Below are 23,120 nucleotides of genomic sequence, written 5' to 3' on the forward strand. Positions count from 1 at the left end.
GTGAACTGTTCCTTTGTATATTTTGCCCGTTTGCTTATAGGATTGTGTGCCTTTCTCTTACTGATTTCTAAGAGCATGGTCTATGTGACAGAAATTAATCCTTGGTCATATGTGTTGGCCAGTTTGCTTTTTTGGCTTTATGCCATTTTTTGGCTATCCAGAAATTTATACATTTTGCATTGTTACATCTGTCGATCTTTTTCTTTATGGAGTCAAGATTTTATGTTGTGCATAGAAAGTCTTTCTTGCAGTGCAAGTTTTTTAAGAGTTTCCTTCAACTTTTATTTATTTATTTATTTTGTTTACATATTTGATCCTTCTGGAATTTATTTTTACATAAGAAATAAAGTCAGAATCTTGCTTTCCCCACCACTCCCGAATGGTTTTCCAACCTACTCTCATCGTCTCTTTAATAACCCACCTTTCCTCCGGTAGTTCCACCTGTCGTAGTTACAGAGCCTTTCCTATGTGTCTGGTCTGTTTCTTGACTTCCTAGTCCTTGTCCCTCCAGGTTTAAGCGCTCACAGTGTGTTCTGACATCCAGTGCAGCTCATCCTCCTTCATATGTCCTTTAGGATTTTCCTTACTCTTTTCATTGTTTATATGTCAGAGTTAACTTCAATATCATTTTGTCAGGTTTCTGGCAAAGACATCAATGATGTTTTTATGGGATCTTGAATTAATATTTTGACAGAATTGAATTGTTTTATTGAAGAACAAGATAAGTCTTTCTATATATTTAGATCTCTTATGATCCTCTGAGGAGTTTTAGAGTTTTTCATGAAGTTCTGGACATTTAAAAAATTAATTTCATCTTTTTAAAAACTGTTATAAGTAGAATCTAGTCTTTTATTGTATTTTCTTACCAGCTTTTAAAAAATATACAATTACTAGTGATTTTTACATATACATTTTGTAAGTAGTTACTTAACTGAGTTTTCTTCTTCCCCCCAGTAGTTCCTCAGCTGCATCTGTTGTATTTCCAGATATTCATTCAATCATGTCACTTGTAAATAATGACAATTTGTCTCCTCCTTTCCAATATTTATACTTATTTCTTACTCTTGTCTAATTAATTGGCTAATATGTTAAAAATAATGCTAAATAAAGTATTGATAATTGGCATCCTTGTTGCCGGCTTTCAGCATTTCTTCATTATTCATTATGGCTCATAATTTTGTTATATGTATCGTGTTAAATGTCCATCTATTTCAATTTTACAAAGACTATTTTTGGGGGAAGTCAGAAATTGATGTTATTTTTTCAGACCTTTTTTGTTCTTTATAGCTATGCTCATATGATTTTGCTTCTTTGATCTATGATAAATTATACTAATAAATTTACAAATATACAGCCATGCCATCCATCCTGGGATGTACCTTATCTAGTTGAATTGTTTCCCCCCACTACTCTGAATGTTTGCTGCTGTTTAAGATCTCTGTTTCGGTGTTCGTAAGTGAGATTTTGGTGTTTTGGTTTTTTAGAATTTGTTGTCTCTGTCCAGTTTCGGTATCAATGTTCTTTTGACTTCAAAAATAAATTTGGGAGCCTTTTTTTTTTCCTCGCTATGCCCTGAAGTAGTTTAGTGTGAGTATTGGACATATATCTATAGTGACTTGTCACTTTTTCTCCCCAAGGGAAGAGAGGGCCACAGTAGTTCTTGGATAACTGTCTCAGGTTCTTTGACAACTGTCAGCCTCTTTTGGATTCCTCCCTCTTCTGATATAAATTTTGGTAATATATATTTGCCGTAAAATTATCCATTTCATCTGAGTTTCAGGTTAATTTTCATAGCATTTCAAAGTACTCTTAACATATTTTGATTTCTCATAGATCCATAGTTATTGCTCTTTCCATTTCTAATTTTGTGTAAACACATTTTCCCTTTTTTCTTGATTATGACAGCCAGTTGTTGTTAGCTTATGCCTTTTTTCATTCTTTTCTATTAGAGGATTTTTTTCCCAAAATAATTAGGATTGGTATTTATCAGTTAATGGAAAAACTGCACTGAAGGGCTTCCCTGGTGGCTCAGTGGTTGAGAGTCCTCCTGCCGATGCAGGGGACATGGGTTCGTGCCCCGGTCTGGGAAGATCCCACATGCCGCGGAGCGGCTGGGCCCGTGAGCCATGGCCGCTGAGCCTGCGCGTCCGGAGCCTGTGCTCCGCAACGGGAGAGGCCACAACAGTGAGAGGCCTGCGTACTGCAAAAAAACAAAACAAAACAAAAAAAACTGCACTGAAACATACACTCATGTATTTTTAAACATTTTATTTTAAATTAAAAGAAGTAAATATGCACTGTTACTCATTTCCAAGTGTAGGACCAATGTCTTTTCTTTAAATAATCAGTGACTAAAAACTCTGTCAGTTTGAATTATGTCATCTCCAGCCTTCCATAATGCATCATCTTTGATTTCCAGTTTGGCACTTCTTTTAAGTAAAATTATAATCACACTTGCAAAGCAACCTTCGTACAAAGGCCGAGATATTTTTTGAAATAACGCTTTCATAGTCCTTTAGAGCGGTTTTGCTTACACCTAATTCCACAGAAAAATTTTTTAGCCATCTGCATTTATTTAGTGTTTACAAATCGATTAACTTTTTTTTGTAGAAAGAACTTAGAAAAAATAAAAAGACTCTAAGTTCAGAAAAGTTTGGATGAGCATCAGCAATGCCCAGAACTATTTCAGTTACTGGGGTCTAACAAGTGACCAAGTGATAGTGTTCCTGATCTCAAATAGAATACAAGTAGATATAATTCAGCTGATAGAATAAGAAAATCACAGGAATGCTGAAGAAGAGGAGAATTGGAAAGAGGTGGCTAATAGAAATTTTATGATGTTTTGAAACTTTATGAGGCAGTTGGTTTTAGTGTGTTGTTTTTATGTAACATATGATTGGATTTTAAAAACCAGATCTGAAAGTCTTTTTCTTTTTATAGGTGGGTGTATCCCATTCATATTTATTGGCATAACAAACATTGGGACCTAAATTCCATCTCCTGTTATATTGGCCATTGACCTTATTTTCTTTTTTTATATGGTCTGTTTCTTTCCCTCATTTCTACTTCTCCCTTTATGGAAAGGCTTTAGTATCTCTTTTATATTTTTCCTTTTTTATAAAGGTAGTGGCAGGTAGTGACCTGGCAGATTCAGGAGCAGTGGAGTAGAATTCAAGGAGCTGACCTGGAAGGGCATGAGCCATGTCACATTCAGAAACTGGCTGGAAGTGAAATGCAGAGAGATGGTTACAACAGTGAACCTCCTATCTTGCGAATTTTTAACGTCGATGCTTTGCTTACATTAAAAGTCTTTCTCTTTGTTCTTTTAAACTGTTTTCACAGGTAGTTTAAGCTATCAGTTCTCAAAGTATGGTTTGTGGATCCCCTTTCATAATAATGCTAAAACATTTGCCTTTTTCACTGTATCGCCATTTTTACTGACGGTGCAAAAGCAATGTGAATAAAATTGATGGTGCCTTACCACGAACAAAGCAATGGCACTAACTGTGTAATAGTATTAAACTTTCATAGTAGTCATATGTTCTTCACCTCCAAGCACTTGTAGTAAGAAGAAAATTCCAGTTACATTTAAGAATGTCATTGATGAAGCTATAAAAATTATTAATTTTATTACATTTTGACCTTGAGTACACACCTTTTCAAAATCCTTATGATGAAATGGAAGTGCGTAGGAAGCACTTGTACCACATGCTAATGAAGGTGTCTTGAGCGAAGCCTTGTGCCATTGTTTGAGTTACTTACTGAACTAGCTGCTCTTTCATGACGCGCCACTTTTACCTAAAAGAACAATTGACAGACAAACTATGGTTAATCAACTTGAGTGTTCAGTCGATATTTTCTTATAAATGGTCAAAGTAAAGCCTTTCTCTTCATTGACAATATCGTTGCCCACGTTAGATTCAAGCAAAAATTAGAATTGTGGAAAACTTCTACCACTGTTTGCTTAACTGCTTCCCAGTACTTACAAACTTTTCTGATGAGATCAGTGGTGATATTACATGTAATTTTTTGATATTGTATAATGAAATAACTAATACATGATGTTAAAAAATCATGCCTGCATAAAGGATTCATTCAAAATGTCACCGAGACCAATGGATTTAAATGTAGTAGAGGAAAAAAATTCTTGATGTGGCTGTAGATTTCTTAGCACTACTAACTTTTAGGAAACTAGCACTTGATTTTGTTCTAGTATCACAAGAAGACTATCCACAGTTATAGGAAAAGGTTATTAAATAAAATATCCTCCCCTTTCCAGTTCTATATCTGTAGGAGGTTGGATTTTCTTCTTACACTTTAACTGAAACAACATATTGTAACAGATTGAATGCAAACACAGACGAGTGCAGTTGTCTTGTCAGACAGAGAAAAGATTTACAATAACGTAAAACAGTACTACTTCTCTCACTGAATTTTTGTTTGGGAAAATGTATTTATTTTTCTTGAAAAATTATTTATGTTAACATGTAATGAGTAAATTGTCATTTAAAAATGAATTAATAAATATTTTTATTAAATCTCTAATTTCTAATAGGGATTAAATGTAATAGAGTAAAAAAATTCTTGATATGGTTTCGTGTTTCCCAGGGCAACTAACTTTTTTTTTTTTTTTGCTGTGTTGGGTCTTTGTTGCTGCGCATGGGCTTTCTCTAGTTGCTGCCAGTGGCGGCTACTCTTCGTTGTGGTGCGCGGGCTTCTCATTGAGGTGGCTTCTCTTGCGGAGCACAGGCTCTAGGTGCACGGGCTTCAGTGGTTGTGGCTCGCAGGCTCAGTAGTTGTGGCACACGGGCTTAGTTGCTCCGTGACATGTGGGATCTTCCCGGACCAGGGCTCAAACCCGTGTCCTCTGCATTGGCAGGCGGATTCTTAACCACTGCGCTACCACGGAAGCCCAGGACAACTAACTTTTAAGAAACGATTTCAGTAGATTATAACCCACAGAGACAGAGCTTTTTGTGGCCTTCAGTAGTTTCTAAAAGGACAAAAAGGTCCCAAGACAGGAAAGTTTGGGAACCACTGACTTAAGCACGAGCACAACCAACAGGGCAGCTTATTATAGGGGAAATGTGAACTTTGGTGTCAGCATCCAGGTTCAAATTCTGGATCTGCTAGTTTTCCTCGTGGCAAATTATTTAACTTATCTGGGCAAGTTCTAATCTCTCTGAGACTCAGTTTCCTCACTTTTAAAATGGCAATAATAATGCTATTTTGTTTGATGAAGGTTAGGTAGTTGTTTTGATGTTGTCCTTTAAGTTTTTTCATTTTACAATGGCAAGCATGACTGCCTCCAATCATTCCTTAAAAAACAGATTGTGAAATTATTTGAAGATATTATCTTCTGCCTGTATGGATAAAGTATTCATGTCTAAAACTTCCCCTTGAAGCTTTATACACATTTTCAAGTATATGTGTAAACTTAAAATTTTACAATTAGAAAAGCAGTGAAACTAATTCAGAACATTTACTTCGGCATGATGAGACAGATGGTAATCCTATAAAAAGATGGCATGTATTTTTAGAAGTGCAAACAGAAAAACAGATACTCTTAAAAATTCCAGAGTAATCTTTGCCTAGAAAATGAAGGGAAGAGATAAAAGACCATATGGCCTACTAGAACTTTTTGTAGTTTCTAATGTTTAGGATTGAATTTTGTTTATTGAATGTTATATTAAGTTGCATATGGGTTGGTAGTTGAAAAAGGAATAATTATCAAGTAGATAATTACCAAGTACTTTTACTGTGGTTATCAGTCTTGTTTTCTGTGAAATGGTTGTGATAGTGGGAAGCAGAACCATTTGAACCCCAGATCTACTAAGGGTAATTTAAATGTAATACTTACCACATCAGAGGCAGTTACCGGTTCTGCTCTTGAGGCAATTAAATACATCAGCATCAAGTCGCCTGTCATTGTGGACCAGTGTTCTCATTCATTTTACTTTGTTGTTTATTCAGCATATATTTATTGAGTGCCTTCTTTGGGCCAGATACAAGCTAGGTGCTGCGATAACATGCTGGGAAAAAAATGGACATAGTCTCAGTCATAGTCTGATGGGGTGATAGGTATTAATCGAATAATCATACAAACAGATGTAAGCATACATCCCAGATAAAAATCATAGGCCAGAGAGGTATGCAGTATTCTGAGATCATGTAATTGGGGGATTTCACCTAATCAGGAAGAGTAAGGTATGTTCCCTGAGGAACTGACAGATGAGCTGATGTGTGAAGGAATTAGTCAAGGAGGAGAATGGAAAAAAAACAAACAAACCACAGTTCAAATCAAAGGAGCAGTATGTTAAGAAGTTGTGTGTTGAGTGAAAATATGGTGAATGTGAATGGAGCAGAAATCATCAAAAATAGCCAGACTGTGTAGAACCTTATTGACCATGTTAAGGAGTGTTGTAACATTTTCCTAAATGACGGTGAATTACTGCTTGAGGTGGGGAGTGAGGAAGGTGAAGATGGGCAGGGGATCCGTTCACCATACCTGATTAGGTTTGCATGTCTAACATTTATTGACTCATAGTTACTGAGCACCTCCTGTGCCCGTGCTGTGTTCCTGGATGCTTGGGACACATCAGTGAGTAAGGCAGAGTTAATATCCCTACTTTTGTAAAGCGTATGTTCTTTAAAGAGGGGGGAGAGTGACGGAGAACCTACTAAGACAGTTCTGTTGTCTGCCAGGGAAAATGAGTGAGCATGGTAAGCGGGTTTGTGTTGCAGCCTAAATGGCATGATCAGGGCAGGTCTCACTGAGAAAGTGACAGTCGTGAAGACTTGAAAGAAGTGGCGGGGGAGGAGTTGGTTGTGTAATGTTTGCAGCCAGCGCCCAGGCCCTAAATGGCAGCACATGTCTAGTATTCTCAGAGCACCAGGACGCGAGTGGAGAGGGCAAGGGAAGAGTGGTATAGGAATGGGGGCGTGACATCATGTGCGGCCTTGCAGTCCGCTGTAAAGACCTGTTTTTCACTGGGTGAGATGGAAAGCTCTTTCGGGTTTTACTCTTCCTGCAGTTTGGCGGCTGGATTCGAGGAAGACCAGAGTGTATGTGGGCAGGAGATGAGGCTGTTGCCTTCTTATAGGCTGCCTGGATCCTGCAGTGTGTTCTTATTCAGGCCTCCTTTCCACTTCATGTTCTGAATCTTTCTTCGTCCTCTGAACCTACTTTTCAGAACTTACCAAGTTGTGAATCCCTAAAGCTTGGGCATGTGCTGCAGATGTTTTCCGTTCAACCTTGGGATGAGTCTGTATGTGTTCCTAGCTGCATTAACTGTGTCTACACACCTACACACACACACACACACACACACACACACACACACACACACACACACACACACACACACGTTTCTAATGACTGGCCTATCCATAAATGGTGGACCCTGAAGGGTTTGAAACCACAACTATTTCCTACCAGAATTGAAATTGAATGTAATTCACTAAAATTATATCACAAAATTGGGGCATTATGAAGAATTGCTTGCAAATGGAAACTAGCTATGAATAAAACCTTTATATGCAGTTGACTCATGTTTGAGTCTCTCCAGTGCTTTATGTTGAACTTGAACTCTCCCCACCCATCCATTGTTAGAAGAATTTAAGAGGCATGTGGCCTGTTAGGAGAACTTGGATAGCCTCCCCGAGATCTCCAAGTGGCTCCGCATGATTAGCATCTTACTTTTATTCAGAAACTGTTCATCTGTTTTTCAGATGAGGCAGTTTGAGACCCCTGGGTTCTTTGTGGGCTTTTTTGGTTTGTTTTGTCAACAAAGTTACACTCCTGATGGGTTTGTGCCTGTGTTGGAGAGGATGATGTGTGGTCTCAAAACTGGGAAGTGCATATATAAACTAGACCATGTTCATATTTGAAACCTTTTAGTTCTTCTCATTGCACTTCGAACCAGACCCAGGTACCTTGCCGTGCCTGTCTTGTGCCCACTCATCCTTCACGCCTTGGACTTCGGGCACACTGGGCTTCTCAGTTTTGCATCTGCCGTTTCCCACCTCAGGGCCTTTGCACATGCTCTTCCCTCAATCTAGAAAGTTGTTCACTCAGCCTTCCTTTGCACGACTGGCTCCTTCTCATCATTCCAGCCTTAGCCTAAATATTTGGCTGTCAGAGAGGCCTTGGATACGTGTCTTACGTGTTTATGGAGCCTAAAGTAGGAACCCTGGTGTTCTCTGATAGCCTCCCTTTCCTTCATGGTATCTGTCACAGTTACCAACGATCGTCCTCTTTGCTTTACTTGGTCTGTGTCTGCACGGCCCAGGCAGCCTCTCCCAGGAAATGGTGAGTACCGGGACCTTAGGGCCACTGGCTCTGTTACCACTGAGGTGCATTCTTCCCATGTACAGAGTTTTCTCTGAAGACAGAAGACCTTTTTTGTAGGTCAGGACTCCTTTGAGGGTGTGAGGAAAGTGACAGGTAGAGAAAGGAACATAGAGTATTTGGTCTGTGAGTTCAGCAGATTGGCAGAACCACTAAGACCCCCTCCTGAATTTTACCCGCACGCTAGCGTGCAGCAGGTTAGGGTGCAGCTAGGAAGCAGAATCAGGAATCACTATGCCCTCCCCTGTGTCTTTATTTACAGTCTGGTCTGACTTAGGCTTTTAATCGTTGGTCATGTTCGTAGTTGACTGCTTAAAGATACTCTATCAGATTGTGTCTGTCCAGTCTCTTCCTATCGTTTTTTTTTCTTTTTTTGAATTTTATTTTATTTTTTATACAGCAGGTTCTTATTAGTTATCTATTTTATACATATTGGTGTACTTGTCGTTTTCTTTCACCCATCTTGGAGCTCACAGATTTCATCTCTTAGTTTTGAATCACACATCTTAACTCCTCTTGGATCCAGTAGAGTATCTTACAAATGGGAGGGGGAAAGGGCAGTAGAGGACTTTATGAAAAGCAGCTTACAAGCAGAAAGGACAGTCTGTAGCACCTACTGTAATATTCTGAGACTGAGGACAACCTTATGTTTCTTTTGGACCTGATGACAGCATAGTACTTATATAGGTAATGTCATTGTTAGGCCACTTTTCACCCAGCCTCAACTTGTGAGATCAAAGATACTTTTTATTTTTAGATGTACTTATACAACTACATGGTACTAAGTATTGGGGGGTGGGATGTAATTTAGTATATTTACTTCCTTCTCTTTACTAGTATTTATTTGGTGGAATTTCTTCAGTAGTTTTCACATGTCTGAACACATACCATGTGAAGTATGGGAGTAGGCACCCATTACCCGGATGGTAGAGCTTGCTAACAGATAGACACGTGTTTTTCTGTGTGTCTTTTTTTACGTGGAATTGCCAATCCTTGATCATTTGTAATAATGACTTTTGATTCTTATAGGAGATAGAGTGCTTTATTTTTTTATTTTTTATTTTTTTATTAGATCTTTATTGGAGTATAATTGCTTCACAATACTGTGTTAGTTTCTGTTGCACACCAAAGCGAATCAGCCATATGGAGTGCTTTATTTTGATAAGAGGAGATTTCGCCAGTTTTGCACAGTGGATTTTTCTATCCGTTTACTTGACAGCTAAGGAATATTTATTTGGTATCAAAGAGTTTAAGCAGTGTCTATTAAGTATCTAATGATAGTTCCTGGTTAGGAATATAAAAAACGAATAAGACATGGTCTCTGTTTTTTAGTACTACAGTCTGGTTGGAGAGATAAGACATGAATAGAATACAAGCAGTTCTAAGTCACTGTGTGACATACTATTAAAGAGGTACAGATTGAGTATTTGGAGTCCAGAAAAGGGAGGGAACTCCTTTCTGGCTGGGTGATCAGAGAATATTTAAGGAGGAAGTATATTTTTTAAGGAATTCCCTGAAAGGTGGATTAGGAAAGAAGAAGAGAACATTTATCAGGAGGAGAAAAATAGCATAAACGAGGCACAGCAGTAGAAAAACAAAAGGCTTCATAATTAAGATTGAAACTGAACTTTTTTTTCTCTCTTTTTATCGAAGTGCAGCTGATTTACAGTGCTTTAATTTCTGCGGCACAGCAAAGTGATGCAGTTATACATATATACATTCTTTAATATTTTTTTTCCATTATGGCTTACCATAGGATATTAAATATTGTTCCCTATGCTATATAGCAGGATCTTGTTGTTTATCCATTCTATATATAATGGTTTGCATCTGCTAATCCCAGCCTTCCACTCCATCCCTCCCGCAACTCTCTCCTCCTTGGCAACCACAAGTCTGTTCTCTGTGTTCATGAGTCTGTTTCTGTTTCTTAGATAGGTTCATTTGTGTCATATTTTATATTCCACATATAAGTGATATCATATGGTATTTGTCTTTCTCTTTATGACTTACTTAGTATGATAATGTCAAGTTGCATCCATGTTGCTGTAAATGACATTATTTTATGCTTTTTTATGACTGAGTACTATTCCATCATATCTGTGTACCACATCTTCTTTATCCATTCATCTGTTGATGGACACTTAGGTTGCTTCCATGTCTTGGCTATTGTGAATAGTGCTGCTATGAACATAGGGGTGCATGTGTCTTTTTGAATTAGAGTTTTGTCAGGATATGTGCCCAGGAGTGGGATTGCTGGGTCATATGGTCATTCTGTTTTTAGTTTCTTGAGGACCCTCCATACTGTTCTCCACAGTGGCTGTATCAATTTACATTCCCACCAACAGTGCAGGAGGGTTTCCCTTTTCTCCACACCCTCTCCAGCATTTTTTATTTGTAGACTTTTTAGTGTTGGCCGTTGTGACAGATGTGAGGTGGTACCTCAATGTAGTTTTGATTTACACTTCTCTAATAATTAGAAATCTGAATTAACATTTTATACCATTCCTAGAAAGTCAGCTGGGCCTGACCGTCTACGTCGAGCTTTAAATAGATTTACATGCTTGGGTTTGGGAGGTGGTGGGGGTGACGCTCCTGACAGACCAGATACAAGCCATTTTGGATACCGATCCATTGATCTCGTTTATCGAGAATTTGCTGATGTTCGGTTATTATTGTAAACGTTACTTCCTTTGCAACGTCCCTGTTGTTGTGGCAAAACATGTTTGTTTTGTCTGGTTTTCACAGCCTTTGGTTTTATGGATATTGGTAGTTACGTTCTCTTAATATCTGTGTGAACTGATGCCCAGTTTTTTGGTGGACAAAATTGGGTTCATTGCTAGTGAGCCAGAAAATTATCACTTAACACAGGGAGGCTTTTATTAGTCTTCAGGTCACCAATTTCTACCTGTTAAGACAAATAAATGCAGTTTCTACTACTATGATGAATTGTACTTAGCTAGTTGTTAAGAGTGTTCCCTGCAGGTGAAAGTGTTGAAGCTGCAAGTACCCCTCTCGGGGCGCTCTTGGCTGTGCAGGGTACTGGCAACGCGAAGGTGGATGGGCCCTGTTCTCGCTGAACTAACTCATGGCTATAGAAGGACATTTCTAGGCTTTTCCTAGATAACTCATCACAGATGATGGGACTGCTTTAATTCATTTTTACAGATGTTTGAATATTTAAAAATATGTATAGCTTGTTGTAGAATCGATGAGGCTTATTACGGATGTGGGGCCTTCTCTGTTGAGTGCTGGCCGTTTGCAAGACACAGGCTGGTAGCTTGGTAGCTGGAGAGGCCGGGGCCGGTGTGGATCAGTGTGAAGAGGATGAGTGGCTCTGTTAGAGCTGTGTTAGGAAGTAAGGAACACCAACCGTAATTAGGGTAAAATCAAAGTAAGGTGCAGAAAGGAAAGAGGTAGAGTCGGGGTTGCTCTCTAAGCATTATCAAATATTTGTCCAGTGCTGATCATGTAGTAGGCAGTGATGCATTGTGCTATGTGAAATGGAAAAAATATGTCTTAATGGAGCTTACCTTCTTATAAACATACTCAGGCATCCTTGTTCAGAAGCTAAAGGATTGAAAGTGACTAAAATAAAACTTTTTGTGGAGATATTTTTTAACATGACCTTCTAACATTTTTTATTTTTTGCATTTTTTTAGAAAATGGCTCCAAAGGGTAAATGAAGTGGGAAAAATACATAGATGCAGCATTGCGTGCAGCCTCTCCAGATGTTCGAGGATAATATTCCAGAGAGAAATTGATTCCCTTGGATTAGGTAACTAGTCAGAATGAAGAAGATTAGTCTTAAAACCTTCCGGAAATCTTTCAACTTGAATAAAAGTAAAGAAGAAGCGGATTTTATGGTTGTACAACAACCATCACTAGCCAGTGACTTTGGAAAAGAGGATTCCTTATTTGGTAGCTGCTATGGGAAAGATATAGCCAGCTGTGATCTCAACAGTGAAGATGAAAAAGGCGGAAAGAGTAGATCAAAAAGTGAAAGCCTAATGGGTACGTTGAAAAGACGGCTGTCTGCGAAACAGAAGCCGAAGGGCAAGGGCGGCGTGCCCTCCGGGGGCTCCGCGGACGAGGACACCTTCTCCTCCTCCTCAGCCCCCATCGTCTTCAAGGACGTGAGGGCGCAGAGGCCCATGAGGTCCACCTCGCTGCGCAGCCACCACTACAGCCCCACGCCGTGGCCCCTGCGCCCCACCGCGTCGGAGGAGACGTGCATCAAGATGGAGGTGAGGGTCAAGGCCCTGGTCCACTCGCCCGGCCCGGGCCCGGCCCTGAACGGCGTGCGCAAGGACTTCCACGACCTCCAGGCCGACACCGCGTGCCAAGAACAGACGAACTCGCTCAAGAGTTCTGAGTCTCAGGATGGGGACCTGCATCTCCACCTGGAAGAACATGTGCCTGTCGTTATCGGACTCGTGCCTCAGGACTACATTCAGTACACTGTGCCTTTGGAGGAGGGGATGTACCCTCTGGAAGGACCGCGCGGCTATTGTCTGGACGGCTCCTCCCCCATGGAAGTCTCCGCGGTCCCTCCTCCAGTGGGAGGGGGCTCCTTCCCCGAAGACGAGAATCAGGTAGACCCGGACCTCGTGGTGGCCCCAGAGATCTTCGTGGACCAGTCGGTGAATGGCTTGCTGATCGGCACCACGGGAGTCGTGCTGCAGAGCCCAAGAGCGAGTCCCGACGACGCCCCGCCACTCTCACCGTTGCTACCTCCCCTGCAGACGAATCAGATCCAAAGGAACTTCGGCGGGCTCGCCAGCTCCGACGCCCACGTGGCCGAAAGTATGCGCTGTCACTTGAATTTCGATCCTAACTCTGCCCCCGGGGTTGCCAGAGTTTATGACTCGGTGCAGAGTAGTGGTCCCATGGTCGTGACAAGCCTTACGGAGGAGCTGAAGAAACTTGCGAAACAGGGATGGTACTGGGGCCCCATCACTCGCTGGGAGGCAGAAGGGAAGCTGGCCAACGTGCCGGATGGCTCTTTCCTCGTTCGGGACAGTTCTGACGACCGCTACCTTTTAAGCTTGAGCTTCCGCTCGCATGGCAAGACCCTTCACACTAGAATCGAACATTCAAATGGTAGGTTTAGCTTTTATGAACAGCCGGACGTGGAAGGACACACGTCTATCGTGGACCTGATCGAGCACTCAGTCAGGGACTCCGAGAACGGGGCCTTCTGTTACTCCAGGTCTCGCCTGCCGGGCTCGGCCACCTACCCCGTCAGGCTGACCAACCCCGTGTCCCGCTTCATGCAGGTGCGCTCCCTGCAGTACCTGTGCCGGTTCGTCATCCGTCAGTACACCAGAATAGACCTGATTCAGAAGCTGCCTCTGCCAAACAAAATGAAGGATTATTTACAGGAGAAGCACTACTGAGAGGCTATGAGAACCCTGCGTCTTGCACTTGGGGAGGAAGGAAAAGAGATTGAAATACAGTTTACAGACTTTCCATTGCTATCAAAATCTTTTGCTGCCATACTGTTTCAGTTTTATGTGTAAAAGAGTAACCAGTCCGTTTAGGGGTGGGGAAGTGTCGGCAAGGTGTCTTGGGTTTACTTTGGTTCTTTAAAAAGGGAAGTCTTGAGGTTTTAGAAGAGTGAACTATCTTCCATCAGTGTGCAGAATAATCACAATGTGAATTATCAGATTCTCCTTACCCACCCCGCCCCCAGTCCTTTGCTGCTATCCACTGTGATTTTTATGCATTAAAAGCACATTTCATGTGTATTCAATCCTAAGTAAAGTTAAATGAAACTTATAGAATGAACATTGTTATGTCTCTTTCAATGGCCCGTTTTCAAAGATAGTGTTGAGTAAACATAGCCGTGTGATAAATCACAGAAGTCACACCTACACTGAAAATGATTTTTAATTTCATACTTCAGAAGGATTTATTTAGAATTATGAACTGACGTAATCTTGGGTAATGGAACAGAGATCTGCTACATATCTTTTACAACATTCAGTTCTAAATTATTTTCAAGGTTGTGCTGTTATTTTGGTTGTGAGAAGTTGGACTTTTCTGTTGCCTTCATTTTCATCTTGTGGTTTGTCTGTTTTAATAAATGGCCTTACAGAATTGTAAAGAAATGTATACCACCAATTTAGAAATGGTTGCCTTTTCTGTCATTAAACTCTGGTACAAATTGGCGTAACATATAAAGACCTAATGGAACTAGAACTATTAAAGAAATACTAGATGATCATAGTTTCCGGTGTTAAGCAGTTTTATTGTTACCTATACTTTCCTTTGGTAAAATGTTTTATCTGTGATTTCTTTAGCTTAGTCAACATTTTCTTGGGTGAACTTGATGTAGAAATGATTTTCATAAATGGACTAGATCCTCTTGCAACACAAAGTTTATATAAAGTTTTAAATTGATTTGAATAGAAAGAAAACATTGTTTTAAAGTTAGGTTTATATTTTTCTTTTATGCAGTCACTATTAAGATGTGCTAGATTTGACCCTTCCTTCCCCCCACCAAAAAAACAAAAACAAAAAACCAAAAAAACCCAGTGACTTTAGTTGAAAAACTGTGGAGATTGTGGAGCACCATGTAAGAAAAATATTAAAACCCAATCAGGTGTATGGAAGTGTTTGCCTACCGTATATACTGACCTTTAAAAATACGTTTTCTATTTGTTTCTTTTTAAGTCCTTAGTAAATTGACATCATTAGTTTTTTCATCTCTTCTGAGTCAGTCCTTTGGGCGGGGGTGGAGTATGTTACCTCCAATACTTTTTATTTTGAAATGCAGTGTTTATTTACTGCATGATTCTTTAGTGTTTCGGAATTGCTCCATCCAGAAGATGTTTTCTAGCTACATAACTTTAAAGGAAATGTTTCCCTCTCAGACGAAGCATGTAATTTAAGACATTTCTTCCTTTGTCCCTCGGTTTTCCTATCTCTTACCCCCATTTAAAAACAAGAGTAAAGGTCTCAGATCAAATTTAATAGCGTTGACATTCAGACATAAGCAGTATCCCCATGTTTTTCTCTTTGTTTTTTAGAGTCAACTGAGAATTACCAAGAAAAGGCACAATGCCATAATATCTGTTATGATATTTTGACTTAAAGGGGAAAAGGTACTTAATTTTGGTGGAATGTTTGATTGTACCTTGTTACAAAGACTCCTCTTTCATTTTCTGATATGTTTTCACCTAATAAGATGGAATATGGAGTATACTGTAATAATATAATTTAAGTGTTCATTGTAAGCTATTTGGATTAAGAACTATTACAGAGTTGTAAACTTATCAAATTAATGCAAGACATTTAAACTATTTTTTTGCAAAACTATTTATTTTTAAACAATTTAAAATATATCTAGGGTGAGTTAAAAGTCCCTGTGCATCTATATTAGATGGCAGGTATTGTCACAGAGTCACTGTGTATTAATAATAAATGTTGAGATGGCTTCTCCATGTTTCTAGAAGCATTTACATGTACTCTTTGTGAGATCGTGGTGCACAGAGGTCTTTGGACTGCCCTGAACCCCATTTTAATGTGGGCGTAGCCTGTTCCCCACGCCTTCCTCATGATACCATGTGTTTAAGATCTAGCCATTTGGTTTCAAGTTAAGATCATTCTGATTTCCATATAAATGGTTTTAAAATCGTATTTCGTGTTTTTATGGAGGGCAAGTCTTGATACTGTTCTAATTCAGAAAGCCAATCTTTAATGTGCTTTTTTATGTTCATAATATAAAATACTTTTAAGTAAAATGCCCTATTCTAATCCAATTTCAAATTGCTAGGGTCTGATAGTGTATCAGTAAAAATTAAAATATTTGCCAAGAAGTTATTTACAAACAGAGAAAGGAGCGTTGCAGTATTTTCTGCTTTTGTTTAAAGAGAACCATTTGGCATATAGGCAGTACAACATAATGTGAAAGACTGGCTTTGTAGGGTAGTAAAACAGTCTGGTTAAAATTGGAAAGGGGAAAAAGAGAAATCATCCTGTAGTTTTGTCTAGGTAGCATTTGGGTGAATTTCTGGATTCTGTTGAATGGTAGCGTAGATGACATGGGCACTACCTGTAAGTGATTTCTTAAATATGTGTTTCTGAAAATCTGAGCTCAAGGCAAGAAAAAGAAAACAAGAAAGCTGTATCTTTCTGCCATAATAAATGAATCAGAGTTGCTTTTTATCAAATATCTCATCACAGAAACATGATGGAGGCCAGAAGCTATTTCCAGTGTTACTAGGACACTATTATGCAATTTTACAAATAATAAGAAAGCATAGAAAGTACTTGAAAAAGTCTCTTTCTAAGGAAAACTGTTCTCTGTTTGGTGCAATAATGTGAAAATTTTGGAAGGTCAAAAAATATCACAGGAAACGATCATAGAACTAAAAATAGTTTTTAAGGAAACCAGCTACACAGGGCAACCATCTTGCTGTTAAAGAAAATCATGTGCCAAAAGGCTATATCACTGGCATATAGGAAGTAAAACCCAAGTATATACACATGATAACTTCTGAGCCAGTATTACTGAAACAGGATAAAAGTTACTGAAATCTTAGGTAGGTTATATGGAGTGTCTCTACTAGTGCTACCAGTCTGAATATCTTTCTTAACAGTGCTTTCAGAAATGCCAATTTTGATCATTGTACATTTCACATTGTATATGAGAGATACTTGCTTTATGAATGATTCAAAGTAACGTATTTTAAATGTTCATGGCTTTTCATCGAATGCGAAGTCGTAATTTGAAAATGAAATCATGCTACCAGCAATAGACAGTTTGGTTGAAAACTCTAATAAGGAACAGTCGCCAGTTCCGTAAATAAATAACTTTAAAATTCTAGAATAAAGTATTGGTACGCTAGTAATCACAAATTCGGTTTCTTTTAATACTTTTTTAATCCTGTAAAGATTTTTTATAAACATCCTTTTTTATTAATCAGTTAAAACATGCCGAATGTGTAGCTGCCGTTTCTGAAAAGTGATCCAAACTCTACATCCAGAGATGATGAAAGATTCTTATAGAATTTTGTAATAAGTATACATGTTGGGTTAAAGACATTTTATAGTCGTTGGAGTGCCATGGAATTAATACTTGCAATCCAGATTGCTGTAGTTTACACTTTTCTGTATGTTTCGAATCAGGTGTGAACCATTTGTACTGAGAACGCCACAGAATGAATTATCCAAAGTCCATTGATTTTAATAGGTGTTTTGGTTTGTAAACAAATTAGAGTAATTTCTTGCACATTTTTGGAAATTAATCGTATAAAGAATTTATGTATCTGCTTCTAGATACAGTGTGTAAATAAAAATTTCGTTCACAAGGTCTGCCTTGCAGTCTATTTAATAACCAGATGCAGAGTTGGATTTTAATTAGTATAGGGTTAACTAGATAATTTCTGGATGTCCCATAAACTGGGCAGTTACTGGAGGGTAGGTACCAACAAATTTTAGTAAAACAGCAAAAGTGAAATGGTGACATAGGAGACATCCAACAAATTAGGAATTAGCCAATGTTGCTGATATCTTAGAGCCTTCAATACAAAAGCTGGAGTGAGTTGGCAGAACATTTGCAAAGCAAAGACTAATTAAAATTGACACAGTAATAAAACCTCATTTAAAAGAATGTTAGGCCTAATGGTAAAATGTTTGGATTGTGACATTTGAAAAAATATGTCCCTTATTACTTAATGGTATTTTCACAGATATAGAACCAGGTTATCAAAATAGTGGTTTGTGTAGAAGTCATTTAGAAATCCCTTCATAGGCAGGAATGAGTTCTCATAGCCCCTGAATTTCATTATATGCCTTTAAAGTTCTTAAACACCATATTGGGTTAAACGTTCTTTCGCGTTTTGTTGTTCTATTACTTTTTAACAAGGCTTTTATCATAGCTGATACAAAGATAAATTTTTAAATGACCTTGTTCAGAATATATCACAAATTTTGTCTTTCATAGACTCCAAATAACGTCATGTTCTAACCACATTTTCCAGCACTGGTATCAATAGACAGCATTGATTCTAATGTCAGACTTTGCTGATGGTGGTGCTAGTGAAATATGAAATTAAGGAAAGAGAATGGTCAGGCCTCAAGAACTATGTAGAAGTATAGACTTCACAAACTTACACCCTAGCCAAATAAACAGATTCTTACTCATTCAACAAGAGAGCAAAACTTGCTGTCCACTGTGAGATGACTTACTGAGAACATTGGGTCCACCTCAGAGCATCCTAATTGATTATCATGCTGACCATAGTCAGTTTCTCGTACTGCCTGCCACCTCACCTTTAACTTTTTTAACCTCACAGATTTTACTTATTCTTTTACTAGACCTTCAACTTTCTGAGTCAAAAATATGTTAACCTTTATTTCACTTCAATTTAGTCCTTATTGTCTGCTATTTTAACCTCCAATCTAGTTTTCTTTTTTTCTTTCAACTCTTTAGCTTCATTTAAACTTCATTATTTTTTAAAACATTTCCTTTAATTCTTTTAGCTTATTCGTATTCCAGTCTCCAGTTTTAAGGGCTTCCCAACCTTCTGAAACATCTTTTTTTAAAAAATTGACTAGTGTTTGTTCGTCCTGCTCTTTTTGCATGACTTGTCTTGCGAACGGATGTTTCTGCCTCAGCTTCTTTGTTCCCACCATCCCCGTCCGCCTTCCCCAAGCCTCCTTCCCAGAGTCCAGGGCCTCCTGTTAACACCAGGGCCTGACACTGACAAAGAACCCAGTAGGAGTGGGTGTCTGCGTTAAGCATCCATTTCTGAGCACAGCTGAATTTTGTAGCCAGACTCCTGGAGTTTTGTTTTAAATTGCATTTTCCGTACTTAATACCAGGCAGCCTCACCACCTCTTCCAGAAGGGTTGGAGGAGGGTCCTCCTGGGAAGGGCTCCTTCAGACTGTAAAAGCCAAGGAGAAGCTGACCAGAGCTGGGATTATTTTGACAGGGTTTATGAACAGGGCCAGTTGCCTTTGCCTAGAGGTCATTTTGGGCCATCAAATTCTGTCCTTGGTAACTTGCTTGCAAATAAAGGGTCCATCTTAAGTTGAAGACTCTTTTTGATCATGAGCCATGGATTTCCCCACACCAAGGAAGTTTTAGGAAGCACAGATTCTTTTAGGAAGCTAGCTTTTTCTGGTCTCTCACTTTGTTCTGTAAGTCTAATAGACACTAGCTTTTGATAACACCAGCCTAGGTCACAAGTGAAGTTGTATAATGTTCTCTTAAATACATGGAATTCCATCCTAGAATCCCGTTAAAGAGAACCTCCCTTCCTTTGTGTAAATAATCTGGCCTCTGGCGCCGTTCCACCCCAACAGCTTTAAGAGGTAGTGTCTCTGGTCCTCTCCATTGAGAACTGTCACTCTGAAGCCACCTGCTCACCTAATGCCTTTGTCACAGCCCACTTCTCACTGTAGTCCTTGACACACTGTTCTCTTGTGGCTGGCAACTGGTGAGCGCCATTTGGCCCTAAGTATTACCAGCCTAACAGTGACTATTCGGTGTGACACTTGCCTGGAAAACCAATAGATGTATATCTTTAAATGCAGAAGAATCCATTTCCCTGCAAAAACTGGGGGTTCTCCGGGAGTCTACTTAGTAGAATCTACAGATGAAACCAGAGAGCTGGATTTTACACCATTCATTTTTTAATTATAATAGAAAACACGTTGTGAAAATACATATACTGCTAATAACCTAACATGTATTTCATATCCTCATAAGAGCTCTATGCAAGGCAGGCACTTGAGGGTCATAAAAAAAGGAAACTGAGGCAGAGGTAAACTTCCCCAAAGCCACAAAGAACCCAGTTTTAAACTCATACGGTCAGGCTCTGAAATCTGTGTGCTCATCCCATGTGATACCCTGCCTTTCTTCAGGGTTTTCTATTATTTAGAGCGTTTCTATCTGTGATTGTCAGGGGAAAGAACTGTAGCAGAAGCAAGTGAGTGACCTACTGTCTTCTCCTCTAGGGGACTACTCTGTAGTTTAAACAACTTACGGAGGCCTAACTGGTGGAGTATCTGGGGGGCTTCATATGCTATTGCCGAGGAAGGGGACCACTGCTTTCCCTTGTATGGCCTCGTCAAGTTTCTTAAAACTACCTAATATACTAATACAGGAACAAGATTCAGTGAAATTGAACTCTTCGGAGGACTTCTCCACATGTTTGGTGCATGAGGAAAAGTGTTAATTCTGCTTTTTTTTGCTAATGAATTTGATCAGATTGCCTGAGACATTCATTGTGCCCTGTTGTACTAGGAGCCATGGTTTTTTGCTTTATAGCAGAAGAAAGACCCCACCGTTTCTCTTTCATTTCCTATACCCATGCTTGGCCAACTCACTTCCACACCCTGAGCAACAACTTCCTTCCAAAAGAAGTTCTAACTATACTTCCACCCTATGTTCAGCTTCTCTGCCCATACCTAAATGAGTAGAAAAATTAACCACCCGTGTTCATATGATAATTATGATCAATCTAAGCGAAATTCCCCTCCATACTTCTGGGAAATAGTGATTTATATTATACACAGCTCAGTACCATTAAAACAAATACTCTTTTCATTATAGACTTGGAATCGTTGTCCTAAACTCTGTCAGCACATATGATTAGCCTGAAGAGTTTAGAGAATTAGGTGAAAGTAGCTAAATTCTATTTAAAATGAATTTTAGTGTTTCTCATAGTGCAAGTCTGAGGGCAATGAATTCTCTCATTTTTTGTTTAACTGAAATATCTTTATTTTACCCCTTTTTTGAAAGATATTTCCACTAGATGTAGAATTCTGGGCTGACTGTATTTTTCTCCTTACGCACTTTAAAAACACCATTCCATTGTCTTCAGGGCCCCAATGTTGCTGATGAGAAATTAGCCATCATTTATATTATTGTTCTCTGTCAATTTTGTGTAATCCTCTGACCCGCAGCAGCTTTTAAGATTTTTCTCTTTCTCTTTATTATTTTTTATTTTATCTTTTGGATTTTTCTCTATATTTTTATTTTTCAGTAGTCTGATTACGAGGTACTGAGTTGTGTGTTTCTCTTTGTATTTATCCTGTATATATGGGATGTATTATGCTTCTTGGATCTGTAAGTCATGTCTTTCACCAACTTTAGGAAATTTTTGTTAAATTATTTATTTAATACTTTCTGTCCCTTTCTTGCTGTCCTCTCCCTGTAGGATTCCAATTTCATGTGTGTTAGACTGCTTGATATTTTCCGAAATATCATTGAGGCTCTTTATTTGCTCAACCATTTTTCTCTCAGTGCTTCAGATTGTATAATTTCTCTTGCTGGAGCTTTAAATTAGTTAATCCTTACATCTGCAATCTCCAGGTTATTGTTAAGCCCATCATTTATTTATTTGGCTGCACCGGGTCTTAGTTATGGTATGCGGAATCTTTGCAGCAGCATGTGGGATCTAGTTCCCCGACCAGGGATTGAACCCAGGCCCCCTGCATTGGGTGTGTGGAGTCTTAACCACTGGACCACCAGGGAAGTCCCTACACTGAGGTTTTTTTTTTTTTCTTAAACATCTTTATTGGAGTATAATTGCTTTACAATGTGTTAGTTTCTGCTGTATAACAAAGTGAATCAGCTGTATGTATACATATATCCCCATATCCCCTCCCTCTTGCGTCTCCCTCCCACCCTCCCTATCCCACCTGTCTAGGTGGTCACAAAGCACCGAGCTGATCTCCCTGTGCTATGCGGCTGCTTCCCACTAGCTATCTATTTTACATTTGGGAGTGTATATATGTCCATGCCACTCTCTCACTTCGTCCCAGCTTACCCTTCCCCCTCCCCGTGTCCTCAAGTCCACTTTCTACATCTGTGTCTTTATTCCTGTCATGCCCCTAGGTTCATCAGAACCTTTTTTTTTCTTTTTTAGAGTCCATATATATGTGTTGGCATATGGTATGTGTTTTTCTCTTTCTGACTTACTTCACTCTGTATGACAGACTCTAGGTCCATCCACCACACTGCAGATAACTCAGTTTCGTTTCTTTTAACTCAATTTTGTTTCTTTTTATGGCTGAGTAATATTCTATTGTATTTACATGCCACACCTTCTTTATCCATTCATCTGTTGATGGACACTTAGGTTGCTTCCAGCTACACTGAGTTTTGACAGAGATCAAAGAAAATGTGAAAACCCTCTCAGAATAAAGTCATCTCATTAAGATGAGAACAGAGAGGAGGTTATCAGAATTTTACTACTGGTTTTACTACATTTTAACTTTAATAAATATTGCCTAAACTAAAACACTTTAAAAATTCTAAAGTATCTTTCTTTTTTTTTTTTTTTTTTTTTTGCGGTACGTGGGCCTCTCACTGCTGCGGCCTCTCCCGTTGCGTAGCAACAGGCTCCGGAGGCACAGGCTCAGCGGCCATGACTCATGGGCCCAGCCGCTCTGCGGCATGTGAGATCTTCCCGGACCGGGGCACGAACCCGTGTCCCCTGCATTGGCAGGCGGATTCCCAACCACTGCACCACCAGGGAAGCCTAAAAATTCTAAAGTATCTTATTAAAAATAACTTTAATCTTTCGATAGTTAATAATGTTTTTAAAAATAAATTTATTTATTTATTTATTTATTGCCGCATTGGGTCTTCGTTGCTGTGTGCAGGCTTTCTCTAGTTGCAGCGAGCGGGGGCTACTGTTCGTTGTGGTACACGGGCTTCTCATTGTGGTGGCTTCTCTTGTTGCAGAGCATCGGCTGTAGGTGTGTGGGCTTCAGTAGTTGTGACACATGGGCTTCAGTAGTTGTGGCTCG

At 39.2% G+C, this 23,120-nt stretch overlaps 1 protein-coding gene across 3 annotated transcripts in view; it reads left to right on the forward strand.

Moving 5' to 3' along the window:
* The window catches only part of SOCS6 (suppressor of cytokine signaling 6), a 38,320-nt gene extending 16,125 nt beyond the window's left edge, over window positions 1-22,195 (forward strand). For all 3 annotated transcript variants that reach the window (XM_022584278.3, XM_022584284.3, XM_022584281.2), the window contains one exon: window positions 12,010-22,195. In XM_022584278.3, the coding sequence (XP_022439986.1) occupies window positions 12,139-13,746 (1,608 nt within the window). In that variant the 5' untranslated portion in view covers window positions 12,010-12,138 and the 3' untranslated portion in view covers window positions 13,747-22,195. The remainder of the gene's footprint in view (window positions 1-12,009) is intronic.
* Window positions 22,196-23,120: the final 925 nt, after the last annotated feature.

This window comes from Delphinapterus leucas, chromosome 14 (genome assembly GCF_059928025.1).
Source record: "Delphinapterus leucas isolate spDelLeu-1000000601 "Yukka" chromosome 14, BTC_Dleu_Yukka2, whole genome shotgun sequence".
NCBI classification, from domain to species: Eukaryota; Metazoa; Chordata; class Mammalia; order Artiodactyla; family Monodontidae; genus Delphinapterus; species Delphinapterus leucas.